The following is a 22,854-nucleotide window of genomic DNA, read 5'->3' as shown; positions in this document are numbered from 1 at the left end:
AAAATGGCTACTGTATGGCTTCCTGTGTTCTCTTCCATGTAAGGAAGTCTTCTGGCTCTGACTGCAACGTGCTGAGTGTCTCTATCCTCTCCTGTAGCATCAGTCACAAGAAACATCAATAGCTGTACGAGCGGAGAGACAGAACATATCATCATGAATAATACACATGAACAGGAAACTCTTGTCCCTGCTGTTAAGACACTTTTTTGCAAAGGATATGAATGTATCAAAATTTTAATAGCTATTCGCCTAACCAGATTTAAAGGACTTATGAAGTACAAGGCAGGTGTGGCACTAAAACGGAAGATTGTCTTCCCTTTATTTAGCACTATAAATGTCTGTGGAGAGAAGAAAAGGAGAAAGAGATAGTATTAATAAATGACAATCAGATAAAAATACACATACAGTACAGATTGTAATTAAAAACATCCAGCATCTGGATTTGATACAAAAACTAATATGTTATCCTATGTCATGTATTCATTACATACATCTATCTAAGTAAACTGATATACATGAGGGTATTCATTAAAGATGGCGTGTGCATTTGCTCATAAAGTAATACATGGTGCATTTTGTGTCACATAAAATGAGCTGAAAAACGAGTGAAAATGGCTGCCAGGATGTTTCTAATGTTGGTATGTTGTCCCAGTCACTCAGCGCTGTTCTGCCCATCATGGCTTTGGCGGTTTCAAGAGAAGGAAACGAGCAAAACCAAGGAAGGCTGGCTCTTTCTGTGGATAACCTCATAATTGTTTGAATAAAACATGGCGATTTGCATGAAACTTTAATGAGACTCTGTGCATTTGCACAAGTGATATGGGCCCTTGTGCTTTTAACAAGGCATCCCTCACTACATTAAACCCTGCAGAGTCACCAACTCAGTGCTGAAGGCTGGAGACGGTGAAGTCAGGAAGGAGGGAGAGGAGGAGGAGGAACAAGGAGGAAGAAGAAAGGGAGTGGAGACGTACAGTAAGAGACCTCATGGTGGTGTCACGTGGTTGTGTAATGTGTTCTGTGCCATTCCAACAGAAAATAAGGTGTAAGATGTTGTTAACAAGAAACGTAAACATCTCAAAAAGAAACATGGAACCTGAAACGAAGAGCATTTCTGCCCGGAGGATGAGACACACTTCTGTCACATGACCCTCTGATATCAATTTGACTGAGATCCACAGACAACTCAGATCAAGCCAGTCCAGTGTAACATGATTAGATAATCTTACTCTCCGGTTACTATTATGGGTCAGAGCAGCAGCCTCTCCCCTGAGTGTTAATACTCTCATATATACTGTAAACATTCCCAGTCAGCACTATGGTCAGCCTTAATGACACACTTGGAAATGTCCCAGTTGCCAGTAGCATGGCATTTCATCACGCACATACTGTATGCTGTGTGCACATGCATGACCGATACACATAAACTACCGTGCACACAAATCAGCATGCACAACGCTCCGAAAATGAGCAACCAATGTTGTCATCCACACACACACACATGACTGCTATATATGTAGAGAGTCTTTTTTTGTAACGCATGACTAAACTGCCGCAAAGCTACTGAAAATTTCATAATCCAGAGCTGAGCAAAGAGGAGAGCAGAGGAGAGGGAAGGCAGAAAACGGGGGAGATGGAGAGCGAGTGAAGCAGGCAGGCAGGCAGGCAGCAACTGTGGCAGCAGCATGCTGAGGAGAAGCAGGACAGAGGGAGCCAGAGCGAGGAAGCTGGGCAGAAGATGGAGAGGAGGAGGGGAGAGGGGGATGGGCGGGAGACGAGGGGGGAGAGAGAGAGAGAGAGAGAGAGAGTGAGAGAGAGCGCGGCTTCAACACAGAAGCTCCAGCCATCAGGCACGGCTGCAGCATCTGCATCCACGAGGGCCGCAGCAGCCATTCAAAGAGTCCCCTTCATTCAACCCTTGTGGTAAATGGCAATTGGACTGCATTTTCATGGCACCTTTAGCCCAAGATCCTCACTCACTCACACACTCACTCACACACACACACACACACACACACACACACACACACACACATAATAATACATCAATTGGGTTAGGGCTCAGCTGCCATGCTAGGTGCTAACCTGCTGATGTATTCCTCATCACTGCCATTTCACTTTACATTCTTCTAGAAAAACCTGTCATCTTTGTTAGAGAAAATATGATTTTCTCTAAAGGTGCAGACAATCTGGAAACAAGCTGACATGTTCTTTGAGATTAAATCCAGTTTAGCTCATGGTGCATCACAAACTGTCGCTGAGATAGTATCACTGGCAATATTCATCTTTGATCCACACAGGGGACAAATAAGCAGATGTTGCCTCAGCTCTGATTCACATACACAGGGGTAGTGGGGGAAAGCGTTTGTTTCTCTGATTTTATTTTAAAAAATGAAATAATATCAGACTGTTTCATTCAGGTTGTGTCTGTGAAAAATGGCTCATTTTTGCACCTTCAGGTCTTCCCCAGAAAAACACATTTGAGTGAACCTCGCTGCAGCTAGAAGGAAAGCAAGTGCACTCATGCATCCTTGCACATGTCGTCCATTTCATCCCTGTCCTCACTTCATCTCTCCCTCCCTCCCTTTCTCTGTCATTCTCTCTTTCCCCTCTCCTTGAAACTGATCTGTTCCACCGGCCTTGTACACTGACGCCGAGTTCGTGCTGGCCTAGCCTGGCCTGGCCTAGCCTGGCCTGGCCTGGCCTGGCTCAGCGTGGCCCAGCCCTGCTCAGGCCACCAGCTAGGTAGGGGAGGGCTCCATGCTGTGTCATCGCCCCGTCAGCCTGCCAGGCCTCTGTCTCAACTATGACACAATCTGAAAGAGCCACAACTGAGGATTTGTGATGAAGAAGATGAACAGCTTTCATTTATGGTTATTTCTCTGCACTTCCCCAACACCCTCCTCCCTGCAAGGAACACATCCAGAACCAGCCCGCCGCCTCTCAGTGACAAAGACATACAGAGCAACGTTCTCCCATCAAGGTCACCACCTGAACTGACGTCACGGCTGCTCGAGCTGCCAGATCCAAAGCAGCATCGGCTCCCCTTGGCATTAGAACGAGACTAGATCGAGGGCCATAATTAGATTTGCCTGAAGCTGGGAGCTGACAGGACTGCTGGAGAAGGCAGGTGCACAGGCGAGAAGCAGGAAAAAGCTTCCATGGCTCGCATGCATCTGTGGCAGCAACGCGTGGCCATGTGTGGAATAAAAGACAAACGAGCTGTGGGTTAGTGAGTTAATTTATCAACAGTCCCATGTATCGCTGGACATGTTTGCCACGCGTCATTTGAATCGTGTCTCCTCCTTGTGCACTGGACTGATGCGTTACATAACAGTCAGTGAGCACGGAGTAAAGACAGGTATAAGACAGAGACAGACGGAGAGAGAGAAACGCAGATCCTGTCCACGTCAATAAGTACAAACACACACATTATCTAAACACATCCCTTCAGCTAATGATGATGACTTCAGGTAGACTTGTTATATTTTACAGTATACTCTGTGGACTTGCAGAGTTATACAACACTGTTGTCAAAAGAGCAGCAGTATGTAAAAGAATATGTGATTGGAGGAGACCATTTTGAATAAAAATGCCAATTTTGTTACATAATTCTTTGTTAAAAATAGACAACAAACGATGTTACCATGGTAGGAGATTTTAGCCTGGCTGCTGAGTCCTGTTATAAACACGCCTGTGTTAAACTGATCTCAGCACACTTTGTATCTTGATTAATGCTTAAGTAAAGGACAGCCATTTTATGATAAAGTATTCTTTTGTCTTCTTAAAGTAACAAACAGGTTCACACTCTTTACGAATACAGGAGCACTACAGTGCATAGATGCCTCAGATTTTTCCAAATGGCTGCAAATTTCAAGGAAGTTTTTAACTTTCCTGAGCCCTCATTTCACTCTCTATCGAAGTGATGGCTTCTATATGTTTTATCTTTTTTGATCCACAGACTGATTTGTCCAACAAGGGCAAGATGAAGCCATGTGAAATGAATACAGTCTCCTTTAACAGTTTTGGTTGACAGGTACACATGATGGTGATAGACTCTCAAGGTCACCCAGCCGTCCTCACACTGAGCTTTAGACATGACAGAAACCCCAGAGAGACACGTGTCTCCTCTAAGACAACCAGAGTCCTCACAGCCTGCTGCTGCCGCCGCTGCTTTTCTCTCCTGCCACAGATTAATTTTGAACAATTAGAAAAGTCCGTCATGTGGAACAACAGCCTTTCAACAGTTACCGCATCTGACCTTTTCCCCAAAGCCCTGTGAGCACATCAGAGATACGCCAACGTCCCACTCAACAGCTCGAGTGCCTAACTCTCACACTCCCCAAAGGTCTTCAAGGAGGAAAGCATAATTACATTCTGCAACCTAATCACGAAATTAAAATAACTGTAAACACAGCCCACCTGGAAGCCAACCGACACAAACCACACAGCGTCTCTGTCTGCAAATTCCAGCCATTATGTATGTCTCACCTCGACATCATGAGGCTACTCATCTACTGACCGTCATGTGAAATAGTAATATGCATGTTTGGGCTTCACTGCTAAGCATCAAAAAAAATTACCAGAATCTCAGTTTTACAAATAGCAGAATGAAAATGCAAATGTGTTCCTGTTGTGATCAGATTTAAGTTACAATCATATGGTACTTGCTCTATGACTTGACTATACTCTAAATAAAATATGTGTTTGGTAACTATTGAGACCCTGGACAATCATTTTTTCCTTATTTTTATATTTAAAGGAGTAAGACGGATCAATGACACAGAGATTTCCACGTGTCATGAACATTGACTTTGCTATCAAGGTCAAAGTATTTAAACAGGATACAAAGGCAAAACAAGCTGAACGGTTGCTGTGATGTAATGATGTTATACTTTGACTTGCATGTTGTGATTTTACAGGTAATATTAGTGCCATTTTGCAGATTTTAGCAGCCTGAGGTAGAGGGACAAATACCATCCAAAAACTGGACTGGGCACAGTCAGAAACATCCTTTGGTTTAAACAGTCCTAGTTCATTTGAGTTACGGTAATTTCCTCCTTGTGTGTGTGTGTGTGTGTGTGTGTGTGTGTGTGTGTGTGTGTGTGTGTGTTTCAGGTCTATGTAAACTCACTTTTTGAGAATTCAGGTAGTATGGGTCCAGGTCCTCCAGTGGTACCGCCACCATTCCTGGAGGGATGTCCCCATAGATGTAGGGCAGGCTCTTCCCAGCCTCCAGATCGCTGTTGGGCTTGGGCTTGTTCTCGTCATCATCGTCACGGTAGCTGCTGTCCTGCTTGGGTGGTTTCCTGTTCTTCTCCTCATTGATGCGCTGCTCAAGGCCCACCAAAGATTCCAAAGTAAACTTCTTGAAGCTATCAGGTCCTGGCGGTGCAAGAAGGGGTGCAGCCATGTTTTCATCCTGCAGCTACTTGGTCTTTAGGTTTGTACCATCCACAGTAGCAGCTCTGCAGGAGGTGCAGACACAAAAAGGAAAGGTCAACCAACAGGCCATTCTGCATGGAGTTCATGACTTCCAACATTACTTTCTAAAAAACAGAGCTCACATCTGATATGTTGTATATGTAAACATCATTGGTTTTTTTTTTTTTGTTTGTTTTTTTTTAAATCAGCAAATGTATAGGGAAAATCACACTGATGCATTCATGTTCACACATACACACATTTACATATACAGTTATGAAGTCCTGGTGATAGAAATACGAGTTAAAGGCAGAAAAATGCAATATATCCATTCAAGTACATGTCAAATATTTGATTCCACAAAAGTGACTCTGAATAACATGAAATACTACAAAAATGGCTGCCTGAATGTTTCATCCTTAACACATTATTCATTTGCTGGTTTCCCTTGGTCCAAATTAATGTTGAGAAAAAAAAAAAAGAGAACTACAACTGTTTGATAAAGAAAGGTATACTAACTGTTTTTGTGACTGTAACAAGTAACAAGATACACCATGGTCATGATCTGTATAATGTCTGTGTATCTGTCATCCACATTCAGGGAGAACAAGTGCTGAGAGGTTCAACAGCCAAGGAGACTTAAAACAACTGTGTTTCACTCACTCTATCAGTGACAATGGATCCAAAAAAAAAAGGTTTATCTTGAGCAACATCTTATATTTTGTGGACATAAGTATAATTTTAAAACAGTAAAGAAAAACCAAGCTAATTACATCTTTACATGTGACGGTTCATGAATTTGTAAAAGCAGAAAGAAACCAAAACCTTAAGGCAGAAACACAGACAGAGTTTTGTTTAAGATGCACCAGAACAAAACCAAGTGTACTTTTTTATTTCATTATGTTTCACAAGTTACTTAAACATTGCTCAGGGTTCACACACATACAGAGATAAGTTAAGTTCAAGATTAGACTGAGATGATGAACATTTCATCTTAAAGGACAACCCTGGGATTTTTGAACCTGGGCCTTATTTTCTCATGTTTTCACGTGTAAATGATTCATAGGGTCAAAAATCCTGGAGCTATCCTTTAAGGTACCACAGCAGAACAGATGCTTCTGTTATTCTGTATTTTCTCATCAGAAATCTCACCCTGTATGCATACAGCAAAGTGTTTCTGTAACATAAGCTCTGCTGATTATAATCAAAATTGAAAAAAGAAGAAATAATGATACAATACATTTTACTGAGTCATTATATTAGACATATTTCATATGCATATATCAAAAATCTACATATTTGGTCATTTGCAGAGGTTGATGAGTTACATTAGAAATCATGGGTGTAATTTCAAAACAATAGTCCACCTTTTTAGCTTTTATATTTGATAGCTGATTTTATAAAGTTCAGGAAGTATTATTTTATAATTTCATGTTTCCTGTTGCTATATTTGCTGATTTGTTAATGTCACAATTCTTAACATTGTGCAAAGACACAAAACTAATGTAATTTACATATTTTTCATCAGTTACGCTCGATCTTGTGTTCAGGCACCAACAGTTTAATGCTGTGATTAATTATGATCTCAAATTTCTTTTACCCAGTGCTGGAAACAAGTTCTGGCTCCTGCACTAAACCTCTGACAATGAAGACAACAGACCCATTTAAGGATTTTACTCCTCATGATTTTTTGAATAGCTGTAGAAAGGCTGACAGAAAACACAGCACACTTAATGGCTGCATGACTCAGTGGAGCCTTTATCCAGCACACTTAGATGTAAAAAGGGTACGATGGTTACATGACAACTGTTCAAGCTGCAGGACATTTCAGGGTCAATGTACTAATGTGAGGCAGTGCTGAAGGAAAGAGGAGCGAGCTGACAGGGAGAAAAGGTTCAGCAGAAACACAGCCACACCTGAAACCGACACACTGACTGTTTGAAAGACGACAAATGACTTGAATCAGTATTTCTAACATTATGATCCTTCCTTTCTTTTGCATTGTATTCCACCCACTATTATTCCACACAAACCTTTGTTATCCAGCGTGTGGTGGTGGAGAGAAAGGTGGATGCCGCCTTAACAGCACAATCAACCATATCTGAATCACAAGGCCTGTCACTTCCCTGCTCCCCTCTTGCATAACACAATCTAATTAAAAATGCTCGACATATAAGGCAGATATCAGACAGGAAAAGACTCCACTCTATCTGTCCTGGTATGGGAAGGTGGGAGAGAGGCGGGGGGGGGGGGGGGGGGGGGGGGGGGGGATCACAGAAAACATGCAGCCTGTGAGCCAAGACGTCTGTTTTAAAATGGACCCCGGAACCTTGCAGTCGCTGAGCCTTCTGCTGCTCTGCTGGCGCTGTCCGCTCCAGCACCACAGGAGCGCACACACACACATACTAACACACACATGCACACATATGCACATGCACGAATGCATACATGCAGGGTTCATGGAGAGAGAAAAATCATAACCGATCTGTCTGGAAAAACCGTTTTGCTGTACAGCGGGCCTTCACGTTGAGCTCTCCGCTCGACGCCTTCAGGCCTGCACTTTTAATCCTTCAATTCTCTTCAATGTTATTGAGTCGTGGTGACAACTCGTGGGCTTGCACACTGCTTACACCCAGGCTTGGCAATGCAATCATTTTCACAGAGAAAACGAGCACCTTCTGGCACCTTCTCGGTCATTTTCAGAGACGCAGTAAAGAAATTGAGACTTGTTTACTAAAGCTGTTAATTAAGAAGCATGGCCTGTAGACGCCATTATAGGTGTGTGTGTGTGTGTGTGTGTGTGTGTGTGTGTTTTCACTAAAATATGTCATTGAATAGAAAAGTCCTGCTCAGCCACAGAGAGAAGCTGGAGGCTGTACTGCGCAGAGAAGTGGCCCGCTACAACCAAATTGGCCGAAGCGGTGTTGCTGCAGTGGGTGGTTTGTATGTTGAAAATGTCACGCTGTGGTAAACGCAACCGTGCATTTGTCAGTCACAAGTGTAATGTCGATGTATCATAATAAAAATGTGCAAAATGTCCCTCTTGTTATTCAGCAAAAAAAAAAAAAGTAAAAACGATTGATTTTTTTTTTTTGGTGGGGGTTGGGGGTATTCTGTGCGTTTTTGCGCGTTGCCTTGAAGGATCTGCACCACACCCGTGAAGCCATGTCTACTGCCAAATCAATAAGAGCTCTATCTGTACACAAGATAGCCCAGAGTATGAAGCTAGACAGCAGCATAAAAAACAACACACGGTCCGCAACATGAGATGAAACACAACAAACACGAGCATTAGAGAACACTGATGGAACTGCCACACCGAAAAAAACCACCTGGAGGAATGTCAATTTCTTGGCTGTCGATGATGGAAGGAGGATCAGGCTACTCACATAGCATCAGCCCCTTTTTCGCCTTGTGGTGAATCAAGTGCATCATCCTGTAATCCGGAGGGTATATAAAAGAAGCCAAATATAGTGACCAAAATCTGAAAAAAGAAATGTGCAGGTTTTGGCTTTTTGAGGGGCTGGATCGGTCAGACGGCGCCCTACCTGAAGCCGAACCTACGAGACATTTTCTCTCACAAAGGTCTAATCAATGCCTCGGATGCTCGACGAAATAGTTAATCCGATAAATTCCTTGCCATCGATATCAAATCATTGATAAACATATTGTCCCCTTGCTCTAGTCCAGCCGATAGATGCTCAGCAAATGCAGACACCCTCTTCCATCCCGCTCCAAAAAAAAGAGCAGTGTGCAGCTCTGCGACATTTACGCAAGGATACCGACAGAGAGAAAATCTGCCCTTACCTAACATCATACGTGCCTTTTTCTCAAGCGATTATAAATGAGGGATACTCACTTTGTAAGCGTTACAATGAATCCAGAAAGCCGTTGCAGGACTGCAGATGTGGAAAAGATTGGGGAGAAACTGCGGTTGTCGCCATATTGTTGCTGCTATCTTCCCCCTCAGTGCGAGCAGTTTCCCTGCATAATTGATGACTCTCAGCAGAATGTGAGGGAGTGTCGGCAAGTGCGATTCGTGAAATCGTAAAGGTCATTTAGGCCTGCAGCCTCCAAACCCCAGAGTGCGGCTCACTGAACAGAGCTCACCGGGCTCAGGGATGAGCCTGGATGAGACTGTGCACAGAAAAACGTGCACATGGTTATTTCTGACAAAACGCATTTGGCTCACCGTGGGCTCAGTGTGGTGAGTTGTAGTGCAGGAATTTATTGGCTGTCAGGTTTTGACGGTAGTCAGTCAGAGACATCTCCCAGAAGACCAGAGCATGTCCTGAGATACAGAGAGAAGAAACATTATATAATACATGTTTCATTACATTATATATACACTTATATAGCATCTTCTCTTTACATTCGTTTACAAACATAAGTAAACTATATTTATTTAGGCCAATGAAGCCTGTCTGAACAAATACATGTTTGGAAGTTTTTTGTGTGGGAGCATATTTTAAAATATGGACCATTTCCTCTTGAGGTATTGTAAACTATTTTCATTTATAGCCTCTGCATCAGACTGATACACTCCCCCCGCACTCTGCTCTTTAATAGCACAAATTAATATGCAAATAGGAAGCTCTTAATCTGGTAACCTGCCCCCTTGTCTTTGTGTTGTTATGTAAGGTAAGTGTGTAACACAACTGAACTGAATCAAAATGAATTGAAACTCTTTGAAAAAATAATTTAAAAATTCTGTCAATTTTGAGACATTATTTGAGCTGGAATATGAGATTTATTTATTGATTTCATTATTATATATCATTTATTTTTGTCACGATGTCATTACACACTTTATTTCAGTTGTGACTCAGGACGTGCAAATTACGTCACTGGTCAGAAGGACATGCAGTTGTTTTTGTTTTTGGTCAAAAAAAAAGTCCTCAGCAGTTTAAACCACATGGAGTTGAAGGGGCTTCTGCTGTTTGTGAGTGCTCTGTGTTTGGCTGCTCTGACTTCACCACAGGACAGTAAGTAAAACCAGAGCAGGGGGGTCGAGCTACTTCAGTTTCTGTAAATTAGTTGGTTGGCAAATTGGTATGAATCTAGTCAAGCTGTCTGATTTATACTGTCCATATACGTTGTTTACTTACAGTTGCTCACAGCAGCCTTCAAATGAGCTATTTAAACATTTTTCCTCTTCTTTTAAGAAAGATACTTCTCCTTATAACTGATAGTGGTAACTAAGCCAACAACCATATAGGTCGTTTTTTACAACCCTTTGATAAGACCCATAGGAATGTCTCCTGAAATAGCGCCCCTATACGGCTGCATACGTACCAGACCTCGGTTGTCATGGTTACCAAAATAAACACGCGACTGTACCGTGGCCGTGGATACCATATTAACGTTCATGGCTGGGTCAGGTTTTGATACTAAAACTACTTGGTTAGGTTTATGAAAAGATCGTGATTTGGGTTTAAATAAGTACTTCCAAAACTGACGATCTTTGTTGTCATGGTTACAATATTAACAACGTGGTTAACTTGGTTGAGCGCTGATGGGTTAAAGGAACAATATAAATAAACTGCTGGGATCACATGGGAGTCAGACACCTCCTCTCCTGTGTCTTATTTCTGTCCATCCACCCCCACCTCAGCCTGACGTCCTGACACGGACTTTGATGGTCTATTTACTACTATTACTATTTACGTCACCGCACTTTTCTCTTTGCTCCTGTCATGATAACTACGGCCACTAGATGTCGCCTAACAACAAAACATGATATGGGTGACGATCATACTAACCTGCTGCACAAACGATCTTTGGGCTCGTTTTTTACAGGACAGTCTCTTTCAGAGAAAAATATAACTTCGTCATCCTACAGCTATTCGTAATTGTTTTTCAGATTCAAATTTTACATAAAAATATGATACGCTTATAAAATATGATGCTTTTTAATAATTTAATTTAGGCTAGTAGTAGTGTGGCATATAACGTACTTAAAACTGTCAATATGTTGACAAATACATCATGAAATATTAACCAAATAATATACAATTTATTATTAACAGTGCAACACTAAAATAAGTGTTAATAAGTGTTTCTATATAATGAATACTTTTGATACTAGTATTGTTTGCTGATAATACTTTTGTACTTTTGCCAAAGTAACATTTTGAAAGCAGGACTTTTACTTGTAGAAAAAATATCATATACTCTATGTTTATGATATTTTTGCTTTTACTTCAGTAAAGGATCTGAATATGTCTTCCACCACTCTCTCTCTATTTTTTCTATTTATTCTTTGCTTTGCTTCTTTGCAAAAATGTGAATAATGCTCATCACTAGTTCCCTGAACCTAAGTGACACATTCATATTCCTTGATTCCAAAGATATTTAATTATCATTTATAATAATATAAACAGAGAAAAGCAGCAAATCAACACATTTGAGACTTTTAAGAATTTTCAGCATTTTTGCTTGGGATTTAAACAATGAATCAGTTGTAAAATGTAAACAAATTTTCTGTTGATTGACTAATTGATCAAATGACCGTTTCAGAACTCATTTAAAGTAATTTTATCTGTGTTAATGTCTAACACAGCAGCATCACGCACACTTGAACACACAATAATGTAAACTGGGAGATGTCATTTCAAAAATTACATGAAAACTTTTTTTGATTGTTTTTATGAGGCTGTGGGCAACGGCCCCTAGTTGCACCCCCAGGTCTGTCTCGGATAATGGGGGGCCAGGAGGCTCCTGAGGGGGCATGGCCCTGGCAGGTCAGCATCCAGATCCAGTCCAGGCACCACTGTGGTGGGACAATCCTAAACAGCCTTTGGGTGCTGACTGCCACACACTGCTTCTACAAATACCTGTGAGTATTACACACATACCCAACTGAGCTGCACGCAGTCACATGTACCTCAATCTACGTTTGAATACAGGAGGTAGACAAAATAACAAGTTGATGTTCAATACTTCCTCTAGTGATTCGGATAAACTTGCCACGTGTGATCTTGTTGGTTTTGTAATCTACGTCTGGCTGGTGAATGTGTGCTCTAAAGTCATCAGTGTAAATTTGAATGATCACATGACGTGACACAGCTCAGCTCATCTTACTGGACTCCGAGCGTCATTTACAAATGCACATTAATTTGCTACCATCAGGACAGAAGTATTACCCTTGAGGCAGCACTAAAAGGTCTATTAGAGCTGTTGGCTTTTTAAAAACAATGTGATTTGGCCTGTTATCAGCTGTGAACGCTACAGGATGTCTCCTGGTTTTTGGCCTCTTCTTCTTGTTACTCTCTCTAGATGGTTTTAGTGACAAGTGATGGCACGAACACTGAGTCACTGGATTGACTGTGTTTACTTTGAGGAACATTAAAGTTTTACTCTAATATCCAGTCTGTGTTACCTACATTATGTTGTACTTGTGCAATAAAGGATACTGTTTGCAGGATCTGATGGAACCAACCCTTGTGTGTCATGTGCCTTGGGGTGGGCAAACACCATGAAAAAAGTAGTGGCTCCATTATATTCGTAATGCGATCTTTGTCGTTATGTTTTGTGTCCAGGTGGATCAGCAGAGCCCATTTCCGTGTGGTGGCAGGACTTAATGTGTTATCTGCTCCTGGAGATCATGCCCAGATCCACTCCATCAGTAGAGTCGAAATGCACAAGGACTATGATGACAACACGTCTGACAACGATGTGACACTAGTGCTCCTAAGCTCTCCCTTCAACTTCACTGACCATGTCCAACCCATCTGTACTCCTCATAATGTGACCCATGAGTTCACCCTAAACTTCAGCCACTGTTTCATCTCTGGATGGGGGAGCACCTATTACAAAGGTTGGTTTAAAAACGCAGTGATTTTGCAGGATAATCACGAAAGGCATGATGGTGAATTTTAATGCTGAAGTGCACTTGAGCAGGACACTGAATCCCTGCTGGCTTCTCTGACTGATATAGACTCGCTGTGAAGGGATAAGGTTCCACTTTGCAACTAGACACGTCAACATTTACCTAACCAGGAAGTCCTTTGAAATGAACACTACACTTTGTAAGGAAGACTTCGACAAGAGGGTTTGGAAAGTTGCCATAATTATATAAAGTTAAGTCAAAGTAAACACTTATATTATATTTTTACAGATAAATTGCCAATCAAAATCCAAATGGAAAATTATTTATCAATCTCTTTTAACAGCACCTGTAACTGCATATATCATAATAAAGCAAATTTGCACTTACAAAAAATTATAAGTAATTAAGCGTTTTAATAAATATTGTTCAATGTGTGAAGACAAGCAAGCTCAAATGACATGATACCATTTGCTAAACAAGCTCTATTGTCCTGACTGCACCAGGAACCCAACATGTGGGCCACTTGTGCAAAGGAAAAATAAATGTGTTTATGATAAATTATTCTTAAAAATGTATTACTAAAATATTGTTATTATTTATTCGTGTTTAACAGCAGCCCATTTACAGCATGAATACAAAGCCTTCACCCAAATCTTCCTAAGTGCTGTAAGCGATCGTCACTGATCGACAGCCACACCTCCAGCCTCCATTTTGGCCACAACCCCCTACCCCTCCTGCCCTCCCTTCACGTCCACAGCCAGCAAGGTGTGAAGAAGCCCAGTGTAAACAGTAAACACACGTAAAGATGCACAACTTAATAAAGTTACCCTGTGTACACGAAAGCCAACAAAAAACAACCCAGCCAAAGCCGTTAGCTAGTTAGCTAGCTAGCTAGCGATAGCAACATTTACCAAACAGCAAGTTAGCTGACACTGACACTACTGTAGGGTTACTAGTGAAAACAGACATGTAGCATTATGTAGCCATCGAGTTACTTACACGTCGAGGAAAAGAAGAGCCTGTTGTTAGTGAAGCTGGAGTCCCTCTCAGTCTCAGTAAAGCCAAACCAGTATTGGCTCCAGAGTCACACTGGGAAAGACATATCTGCTGTGACCGGAAGCACGAGCGGCACAGATGGAGCCCATAAAGAGTCTGATGGAGCTGGTAAAAACTTCTTTAACTTTATGGATGTTTTGACTTCTTGCCAATCTGCCTGTGCTCTTATCTCTTTCTTTGTTTTGTTTTTTGTTTTTTTTTTGTGAATATATATTATTTTTTATTGGCATTTTCGGAGTCATCACAATACTTACAGAAATGCAAAAAAAACAATGAAATGAAATGCTCCTGTTAAATCCAGCCACACCCAACACCTCCCTTTTAACCCTTTGGGCTATTAATCTTAAGGAGCTGTGCTGACAGTATTGACATGATTAATAGCAAAAACAGAAAACAACTAACAATACCAATAGAAAGCAAAGTACATTACAGAAAAAAATGAATAAAAGGGAAAGTGAGAACAAAGCCTAGTGAGTGTATTTGAGTCTTTGTGGTGCAAAACAGATTGCTGCAAGATCTTTGTCATCATGCCAAAATGTAGAATTCAGATCCACATAAATGCGGTTTCTTTAGTTGAGGAAATTCCAGAAAGTCCCTTTTGCTTTATCAACATGAGGAGGACCAACAGTTTAACAGGAGGGACTCACGTGCACAAACATGCACTAACAAAGAAACACTAAGAACAGAGAAACTCAGATTACAATAGAAGGGTCTGCTTAGGATGCCATTACTCCACCATATCTTTGCTCAGAAAATAATTGTATAAATGTGCAATTTCTTCTTTCAAGTTACATAGTCAAACACCCTGTTTTATTTTACTATTTGTATTTTATTTTATTTGTATTCTACTTGAACTGATTTGATTCTCCTCCTAAACACTGTACTTTAGCTGCCTCTGTTTAGCGTTCATAAGCAGTATATAAACTTTAACTAAATGGTTTATAAGACGCTATAATGTAGTGGTACACAGCTATAAGCATGCTGTATATGTCTTTTAATTTACAGTTTTTGTGAATAGTTTCCTATGAAGACATATTCAACATTATTACAGCATTGTTTTAATATTGCCATTCAAAATCTGACTGTGCTTGTAGATGCCAACAGGAAGAGTTATGGGTGTAAACAAATACACGAATAAACACAACATTACAGTGTGTTATAAACCATTCATTAAATATTTATTACTGCTTCTGAATGCTAAATAGGTCAAATTAAAGTGTTGCCTTTTCCTCTCGTGTTTTTAAATATTGCTCTCATATATAATTGCTAATTGACCATAAAAGCCCTTTAAAAGTAGAGTACCAATTTGTGTGTGTACTACTGTAGGCAGGCTGTTGAACAGATTGCAGGAAGCTGAGGTGGAGCTCATTGACAGGACAACATGTAACCTGATCGACTGGTACGACGGCCATGTCACTGAAAACATGATCTGTGCTGGATTGGAGAGCGGGGCGGCTGATTCTTGTCAGGTGCTGATTCTTGTGCGTTTATAATATATGTGCATAAAGTCACTACAGGCTGCAGGCTTCAGATCAGCTCAACATGGCTGCTGTTTATGTCTGCTTCAGGGCGACAGCGGAGGTCCTCTGCAGTGCTACAGCGAGGATGAGGAGAGGTTTTATGTGGTCGGAGTGACAAGCTTCGGGGAAGAGTGTGGACTTCCTCACAGGCCAGGGGTTTACACACGAACCAGCAGGTTTGCAGGTTGGCTGAAGACAAGTCAGACAGCATCAGTGTCTTTTGCACACAGACCGAACACAAGACTGATCTCTGCTCTGCTCAGTGCTGCTCTGATACTGCTCTGAAACATCCAGCCCGTCGTCAATAAATATCGCTGCCAAATGAGAGACAGTGTATGTTTTTTCCAGCCATCTGGATTAATTACCAGTCAGCCTGTTAGATCCACCAGTGCTCTTTTCTCGGTCAGCGTGTGAAGTGATGGTCCCCAACATGAACACAGTTTTTTCTGTTAGAGCAGTTTTGGTTATTTCGCATGAGAACTTTCTGTGTATTCACTTCATTCATCATAGCCCACAGCAAGTTCTTTCAAAATGCTTGGAACAGCTTGCTTTAAAAAACTGTGCACAAGTGTAGTCAGGCGAATTGCACTTTGTATGACTTTAACTGATAAATAAAAGCTTTTCATGGCGTTATTTTTTAAAGCGTCCTTCCTAAAGCTTTTCCACAGCACTGTAAATATTAAAAAATATGTCAAGTGACTAAATTAATGAAGAAAAACTGTGCAGATACAAGGGAAGGAAAAAAACATAAAAAGATTATTCATATGCGTTTCTTTAAATATATTTCTATAATGTTTTAAGAACCTATTACTTTTTATTATTATTTGTAAGAGTGAGAGAATTAAGAAGGGAGCTCAACTCAACTGAGAAAAGAGGGAAAGAAGGATGGGAATAAAAAAAACGAGAATAAATAAGAGACCTTACATGTTGTAGAAATTACAATACTCATATTGTCACAGTAACAAATGTGGTATTTGAAGCTAAAGTGGTGAGTGTCAGTGGCAGAATGATAATTTACAGACCTCCTGTACACAGACCTGTTCACTGTGAGTGGGCTGCACTTTCACCAGCAACCAAAACATTTTCCACACTGCAGTTAACATTCACATTTATTTATGTGTTGTATCATTGGCAGGAGTGGACAGTTACTAATTCATATTTGATCAGGAGGATCTTTACTCTGACTCTGAGCTGTGCACTTTGTCCACCTCTGATCATTGGCACCACTTTCGAATGAGGCATACCTTTAAAGGGCTTATAAGTAGTGACCAATTGATCTATGGGTAGTTAATAAATAATTTACTAATGCTTTAAAGATCATTAAAAGCCATTAATAGATCAACCTGTTGCTGTGAAACAAGTATTACATTTGGCTTTGCTTTTTCAGAAAGCTTGAGAAGGATCCAGAGGCTCATTAGACGATTTACTGGAAAATTATCAGAGCATCTGGATCAAAATCCATTTATCAACAACTTAGTAACATTTGCAGCTGCAGATTGAATGGCTTATTGTAAAACGAGAAACTCATGAGCATTTATTAATGCATTACTGACATTTATATTTTCCTTATATATTACCAAAAAGAAAGAAAACCAGCCAAGGGGATTTTTTACAGCTTGGTAACCCAAAACATACTATTTATAGACCCTTTATTAAAAAGAAGGACCATTACTATTAATATTGTTGCTGACCATTTTCAAATGCATGCTGTATAATTTTAGATTTTCACATGTTTTTACCTCTATTCAGGCATGGTTCACATTCAGCACCACTGCAGAGGAAAGGAAGCAGGGGAAATGAAAGGAAGCAGGGAAAGGGAAAGGAAACAGAGCAGACTTCAGTCAATCTGCATCAATCTGCATCAATCTGCATTACCAAACCACAATAATGTAACAAATAATGACACGTCGCAGTCTACTGAGAGATTTTCATATCTGAATAATAATGAATGGATGCCTGAAAAATACATGTAAACATCTTAAACACAGCAGCAGAGTTTGTGCAGTGGTTAGTTGTGATGTAAAGTGTGCTTTGTTGTAAATTATGACAAATAAAGACAAATACTAGTTAATACTCAGTGAAGAACCTGTCAATCAGGTAGTGAGGTGCCCTTTGGTGTTATTAAAGAAATATCTTCATTATTTCTTACATGAAGTTATCATACGTCATATATCATTCTAGTGTTCTTCCCTGAATGAACAGTGGTTGAAGTGAGAAGTTCTGGTGAGAGTAATGTTACAGATGTGAACATCTGGAGGTATTTCTTAATAGTGGGTAGATTTGGTCAAAGCTGACAGACACTGGGGCTGTGATGGCATCATAATCAGCTATTTCATTTTTAAGACTGACACCTGGTGGAAGGAAGGTGCCAGAAGAAAAAGCACAAGAAACTCTGACAAAGCATTTTTTTCTTTATTTGACGTGAAACACATCCAATGACAGTGTGACAGTGTTTTTGTCAAGTAAGACATGTTGTTAGAAGTTATCGCACCATTGACTAGTTCAGAATGTCTTTGCTGCAGCTCGACGATGCATAGTGAACAGACAGTCGTTGAGGTATACATTGTGGGCCCTTGAGATTTGTGACTTTTGCGTGAAAGATCCTAATTTCATTACCTCACATGTTACATTTATATTTTGTGCTTAAGAAGAACTTTGGAGGTTTGAAAAGTTGCTCACAACATGACAACTTGGAAACTGAAATAAATATTCAAATGGAAAAATGTCGACTGGCATTGTCCTCGTGAAGTTGCCTGTTGAGAGATTTTTCATCAGATCTCAGAGCCGATGAAAAGTGGTGATGACCAACAATTTCAGAACCGAGCAGCGAGTGAAAACTTTGAAGATGTTGGCATGGAAAAAGAATGACTTATTTTCACACAGAAAGGGCATCCAGGAAGAAACCTTGCTTGTAATGACATTGGAGGACTAAAGTCTGTCAACTTTCCCTTATTGAATAGCACCAATGTCTATTGAAAAGGCTTGAAGGGCGACATGAAATTATAAAACTTTATTAAAACTTGTCGGAGTGAAACAGTAGCAACAAAGCAATTATCACACAGTCGCTCAGAAGCTTCAGTTTGTTATTCATGAGTAACTCTAACTTGTCCCAGATACTGGCTCGCAAACATGTCGTCAGTGTCCGTCACTGAATGAAAAGTGGTTTACTGTACTGAGTGTCAAGCTGCTTCTAAACTAAACTGCTGTTTGCAGAAGTTGTGCAGTTTTAAAATAAAGATTAGATCAGGAAAATATTGATGAAACCTCTATAAAATATATTAAATTCCAATTTTGGGTGAAAAGAATTAAAAATACAGTGGAGGCGACATAAAAAAAAAAGAGAAAAAAGAAGAAACAAAAAAATGGTTTAATATTCTGGGATTATTTTCTTACAAAAGACAAACCTTGTTGCACCAGAGAAGCCAAATATCACTGTTAAACTGGACGCGCTCACACACACACTCCCTCTTGTACATACGCGCGCACACACACACACACACACACAAAATGATATTGGGAAAGTGCACATTGTTCCTGCCAAAATAATCTGAAACCTTTTTTTTCTCTTTTGCAATGTGATACCATTAAATTAACAATGCAGAAAAATGCTGTCAAGTATGAAAGATCAGTCAAGTTTTTTTTTTTTTTTCAAATCGACAAAGTTCATTTCCATGTACACATTAACACCAGTAATACAGTATTTGACCTCTAAAATACAGTATACAGACAACACCCTTGCTCTCATTTATTACCTCCCTTTTTCTGTTAAAGGAGGATTCTGCCATTTTTAAATCACGAGTTGCTCACTGATTGTTGTTCATTCTTAATTTAACTTTTTTTTTTCAGTGTTAGAGACATTCAGAGAGAATTGGTTTAAATGATAATGATGAAATGAGAAAGGCATGACCACAAACTTAAAAAAGAACAAGACACCCCCCTTCCTCTAAACAAAAAAAAAAAAGTATATGAGTATGTTTTGAATTATGAACTGGGGATTCAACATGTGGAAAACAGGGGAACAGTTCTTTAAGAACATTAATCATACAGCCAGAAATGAGGGATTAAATGTAAGAAGTACTGAAGTTCCACAGGTTTAGTAAGGCAAAGTTCTGTCCTCATTCTTGATCTTATTCTCTAGAAATTCATCAGTCCATGATCGTGAATGTCAAAATAAAAAGGCGCTGTGACTTGCCTTCTGATGATCTCCATTTATCTAATCGGCTTTAAATGAAAGATGCTCTTTGCTTTGAGATGGGTAACTACACACGAGCTGAAAGCTCGCAGCTCGCTTCAGTTCAAGCCAGGAGACAGTGACTCTTCCTGTGAGACTCCGCCAGCCCTTGACAAAAAAAACTCAACTCAAGGTCTACTTACTTGCTTCTTCTGAAGTTTTCAATCATTTGCCACAGTCTTCTTCAGCAGTTTGCACAGTTGTCATGGAGTTGTAGATTGTCAAAAGCCCTCCAATAAGTCGGTAAGTTGACCTTGAGTTTATCCTTTTTATCTTAGTTTTTTTGGCGATCTGCTGATTTATTACATTTGAGTTTCAAAGCAAAGAATCTGATTTTCCAAAAAATAAACCAGAAGGTTATTTATCAACATTTACTGTTCTGAAGATATTTCCAGAATCCTCAAAGACTAAACATCCGGATGAAAAAATACTGTTTGCTACATGATAAAAAAAATGTAACCTGTTTCCTGTGTTGCAACTGTATTTTCTAATCCAAACAATGACCAGAAATAAACACATCCTTCCTCCTTGTATATGAACCTTAATTTTAAATTTTACTATCAGTTTAACCGATAAATATCAATGTTTCTTCTGAATATTTCATATTTTCATGCAAAATAACATGTTCATATTTTTACTTGTGTGTTACAAAAATCACAAGGACATACAGTATGTCACTTCCTGTTAAGTGAAATAGGAAATACAATTTGTAGCCCTGGAAAAGAGTCAAAAATGTTCTTCTCTGTACAACAGATGGAGGATTCATTCATCCAGATGATTGGAAAAGTCTTTGAGAAGTCTGGAAATCTCTCCTGAACAGCAGTCAGTGTTTTTAAGTGTATTTATTTTTCGTTGAAACAGATGCATGTGCTTTGACTTGTATGTAATTCTAACATGAGAGGCACAAAATGGGGCGAAGCTCTGTTAAAATCATCAGCAGACACAGTGCTTCACCCACCAGTCCACTGCTGTGTGACTCCTGGGCTTGTTTGGTTTTTTTGTTGTTGTTTTTTTTTTTTGGACTGTATGTAGACATTGATTGACTTCCGAACTAACATGCACAGCTCAACACCAGGCATAGCTTCAACTCTTCTTCTGAAAATTGGTGCTTTTAAAAAAATGTATTAGTACTATCACAATCATGAGAACTATCTAACGGACCGAGGCCTACTTACAGCGGAAATGAAGAATCTGTTTCATCTTTACTATCCAGCTTTGTAACATTTATGAAGTGAGTCTTTCTCTTCCCACACTAACAAATAACTCTGGTGTATTTTTTTAGGACATTTTGTAACATGTGAATGCCGACAGCGTGTCTGCTGGCAAATACAGTATGTGATTGGAGGCGACAGCCACGGTGCACCTGGTAGGAAGGTAATGCATCAGGATCGCCCCTCTGGGCTGCACTTGCTGGTGGCACTTTGTAATACTGTTGTGGATTTGCTCTAGTGACAGCAGCAGACATTGGGGGGGGGGGGTCCCCTTGAGGCAGGTGAGACAGGAAGTGGACTCAGAGGTGCGAGGACTTCAAAGTGCAAGGGGGGCAAAGTTCCAGCTCCTCTCAGCAGTTCCAGTGCACCATCCTGCCCTCAAGAATCGAGGGGGTTCAAAACATAAACACAGGGATGAATGGTTCAGGATAAAAACCAAGGAATGGAGGAGGGTAGGATTTCTTTCTCTGATGAAAGTATGTAATTAAAAATGTCTTATAAAAAACATGAATTGGAGCTATTAGGGAGAAGTGGGATGCACAAGAGGATGAAGATCAAATTTCCTCCAGTTGACAGATGTGTCTACTGTTCAGAGGAGAGAAAATCTCAGTGAACTTGGACTGCAGCGCTCGAGCAGGTGGAAGCAAAGAAGGAACAGTTTCAGAGGGAAGCACGTTCTCATTACAGCACCGGTACTGCACTCGCATTCCCACATTGTTTGGTGTTTTGAATGTGTGTCTGAGGTTTAATATCGGGGCTGCTACTGAACACACCCCGATTCCTTCTCCCTCATGTCTGTCCTCAGAGCCTGGCTCAGTTTTCTGCATCGGTTGGTGAGGGCTGTTCACATGTTGTAGGCCACGTAGATGGGGTCCAGTTGGTCTGCCAGGAAGGAGTCTCGCAGGTGCATCCTCTGCTTCTCTCCTCTGGAGTTGATGGGGATCACCCCGGGGTCCACGATGACCACCACCCCGACGATGAGGTGGTGCTCCTCCAGGACCACGTTGGTGACGAGGGGCACCAGGTCCAAGGCCTCCTGCTCCGAGCCGCTCAGCTCCGCCACCACCACCAGCAGGTTTGTCCATGTAAACACAGCGCTGAGGAGCGAGAGAGCACGAGCCGAATTCAGTTCCATTGTCTGTGTCACTGTCTACCACTACAGTCTTTTTAAGTAAATAGAAAAGTCTGCAAAGGCAACTACACACTGTGCACATGACCACTACTATGTCCACACTACTACGATTTCGTTTTAAAACACATTTCTTTTGCTACGTTTTCACCTTCCGTCCACACGTCAAACACCAATAACAGAGACTTTTGGAAACGATGATGTAGACACCCGCGGTCGCTCCCTGATTGGGTCTCATCAGCCTCGACTACCAGTGGTGAACACAACATGGATAATGAAATACAATCATTACTGCTGACCTTGTTGTCTTTGCTAGCAGCTGTTGAGGAGTTAAATCTTTTGTTTTAACTGTTGCTGTTCCTCGTTCCTAGTATTTTTTCCAACTAATCAACTGCAGAGAAGACAATCTGCTTCCTGTTTACACCGGCTCGTGTACGCCGAGTGTACATCATTGC

At 40.6% G+C, this 22,854-nt stretch overlaps 3 protein-coding genes across 12 annotated transcripts in view; 1 reads left to right on the top strand and 2 right to left on the bottom strand.

Moving 5' to 3' along the window:
- scn8aa (sodium channel, voltage gated, type VIII, alpha subunit a) overlaps nucleotides 1-9,573 on the bottom strand; it is a 46,598-nt gene extending 37,025 nt beyond the window's left edge. For 4 of the 8 annotated variants that reach the window (XM_056384469.1, XM_056384476.1, XM_056384468.1 and 1 more), the window contains exons 1-3: nucleotides 9,281-9,573; nucleotides 5,132-5,465; nucleotides 221-338 (exon numbers count right to left, since the gene is read on the bottom strand). In XM_056384469.1, coding sequence (XP_056240444.1) covers nucleotides 221-338; nucleotides 5,132-5,410 — 397 coding nt within the window. In that variant the 5' untranslated portion in view covers nucleotides 5,411-5,465; nucleotides 9,281-9,573. Of the gene's footprint in view, nucleotides 1-220; nucleotides 339-5,131; nucleotides 6,070-8,810; nucleotides 9,174-9,280 lie in introns of those variants that run through there. The other 4 variants (XM_056384472.1, XM_056384474.1, XM_056384470.1 and 1 more) reach the window with 4 other exon arrangements.
- Nucleotides 9,574-10,302: 729 nt separating this feature from the next.
- On the top strand, nucleotides 10,303-18,143 carry LOC130174554 (transmembrane protease serine 11D). 2 transcript variants are annotated; one of them, XM_056384479.1, is made up of 6 exons: nucleotides 10,303-10,406; nucleotides 12,076-12,259; nucleotides 12,963-13,240; nucleotides 15,635-15,777; nucleotides 15,877-16,012; nucleotides 17,578-18,143. In XM_056384479.1, exons 1-6 carry the CDS (start codon nucleotides 10,337-10,339, stop codon nucleotides 17,799-17,801), a joined length of 1,035 nt encoding a protein of 344 aa, XP_056240454.1. In that variant the 5' UTR covers nucleotides 10,303-10,336; the 3' UTR covers nucleotides 17,802-18,143. The 2 variants fall into 2 exon arrangements, with proteins under 2 accessions (XP_056240454.1, XP_056240455.1); XM_056384480.1 differs by lacking the exon at nucleotides 17,578-18,143 and having other exon boundaries at nucleotides 15,877-16,501.
- Nucleotides 18,144-18,219: 76 nt separating this feature from the next.
- Nucleotides 18,220-22,854, bottom strand: part of dip2ba (disco-interacting protein 2 homolog Ba) — a 44,751-nt gene continuing 40,116 nt past the window's right edge. For both annotated transcript variants that reach the window (XM_056384477.1, XM_056384478.1), the window contains one exon: nucleotides 18,220-22,367. In XM_056384477.1, coding sequence (XP_056240452.1) covers nucleotides 22,115-22,367 — 253 coding nt within the window. In that variant the 3' untranslated portion in view covers nucleotides 18,220-22,114. The remainder of the gene's footprint in view (nucleotides 22,368-22,854) is intronic.

Source organism: Seriola aureovittata, chromosome 9, assembly GCF_021018895.1.
Source record: "Seriola aureovittata isolate HTS-2021-v1 ecotype China chromosome 9, ASM2101889v1, whole genome shotgun sequence".
In the NCBI taxonomy this organism is placed as follows: Eukaryota; Metazoa; Chordata; class Actinopteri; order Carangiformes; family Carangidae; genus Seriola; species Seriola aureovittata.
The sequence above is the reverse complement of the archived record's forward strand: the minus strand, read 5'-3'. Positions and strand labels throughout refer to the sequence as shown.

Excerpts from the sequence above, each read along its gene's own strand:
- LOC130174554 (XM_056384479.1), top strand. The coding sequence starts at position 10,337 with ATGGAGTTGAAGGGGCTTCTGCTGTTTGTGAGTGCTCTGTGTTTGGCT. Across the intron at positions 13,241-15,634 it reads GGGGAGCACCTATTACAAAG|GCAGGCTGTTGAACAGATTG; the intron begins GTTGGTTTAAAA and ends GTACTACTGTAG. Across the intron at positions 15,778-15,876 it reads GGGCGGCTGATTCTTGTCAG|GGCGACAGCGGAGGTCCTCT; the intron begins GTGCTGATTCTT and ends TGTCTGCTTCAG.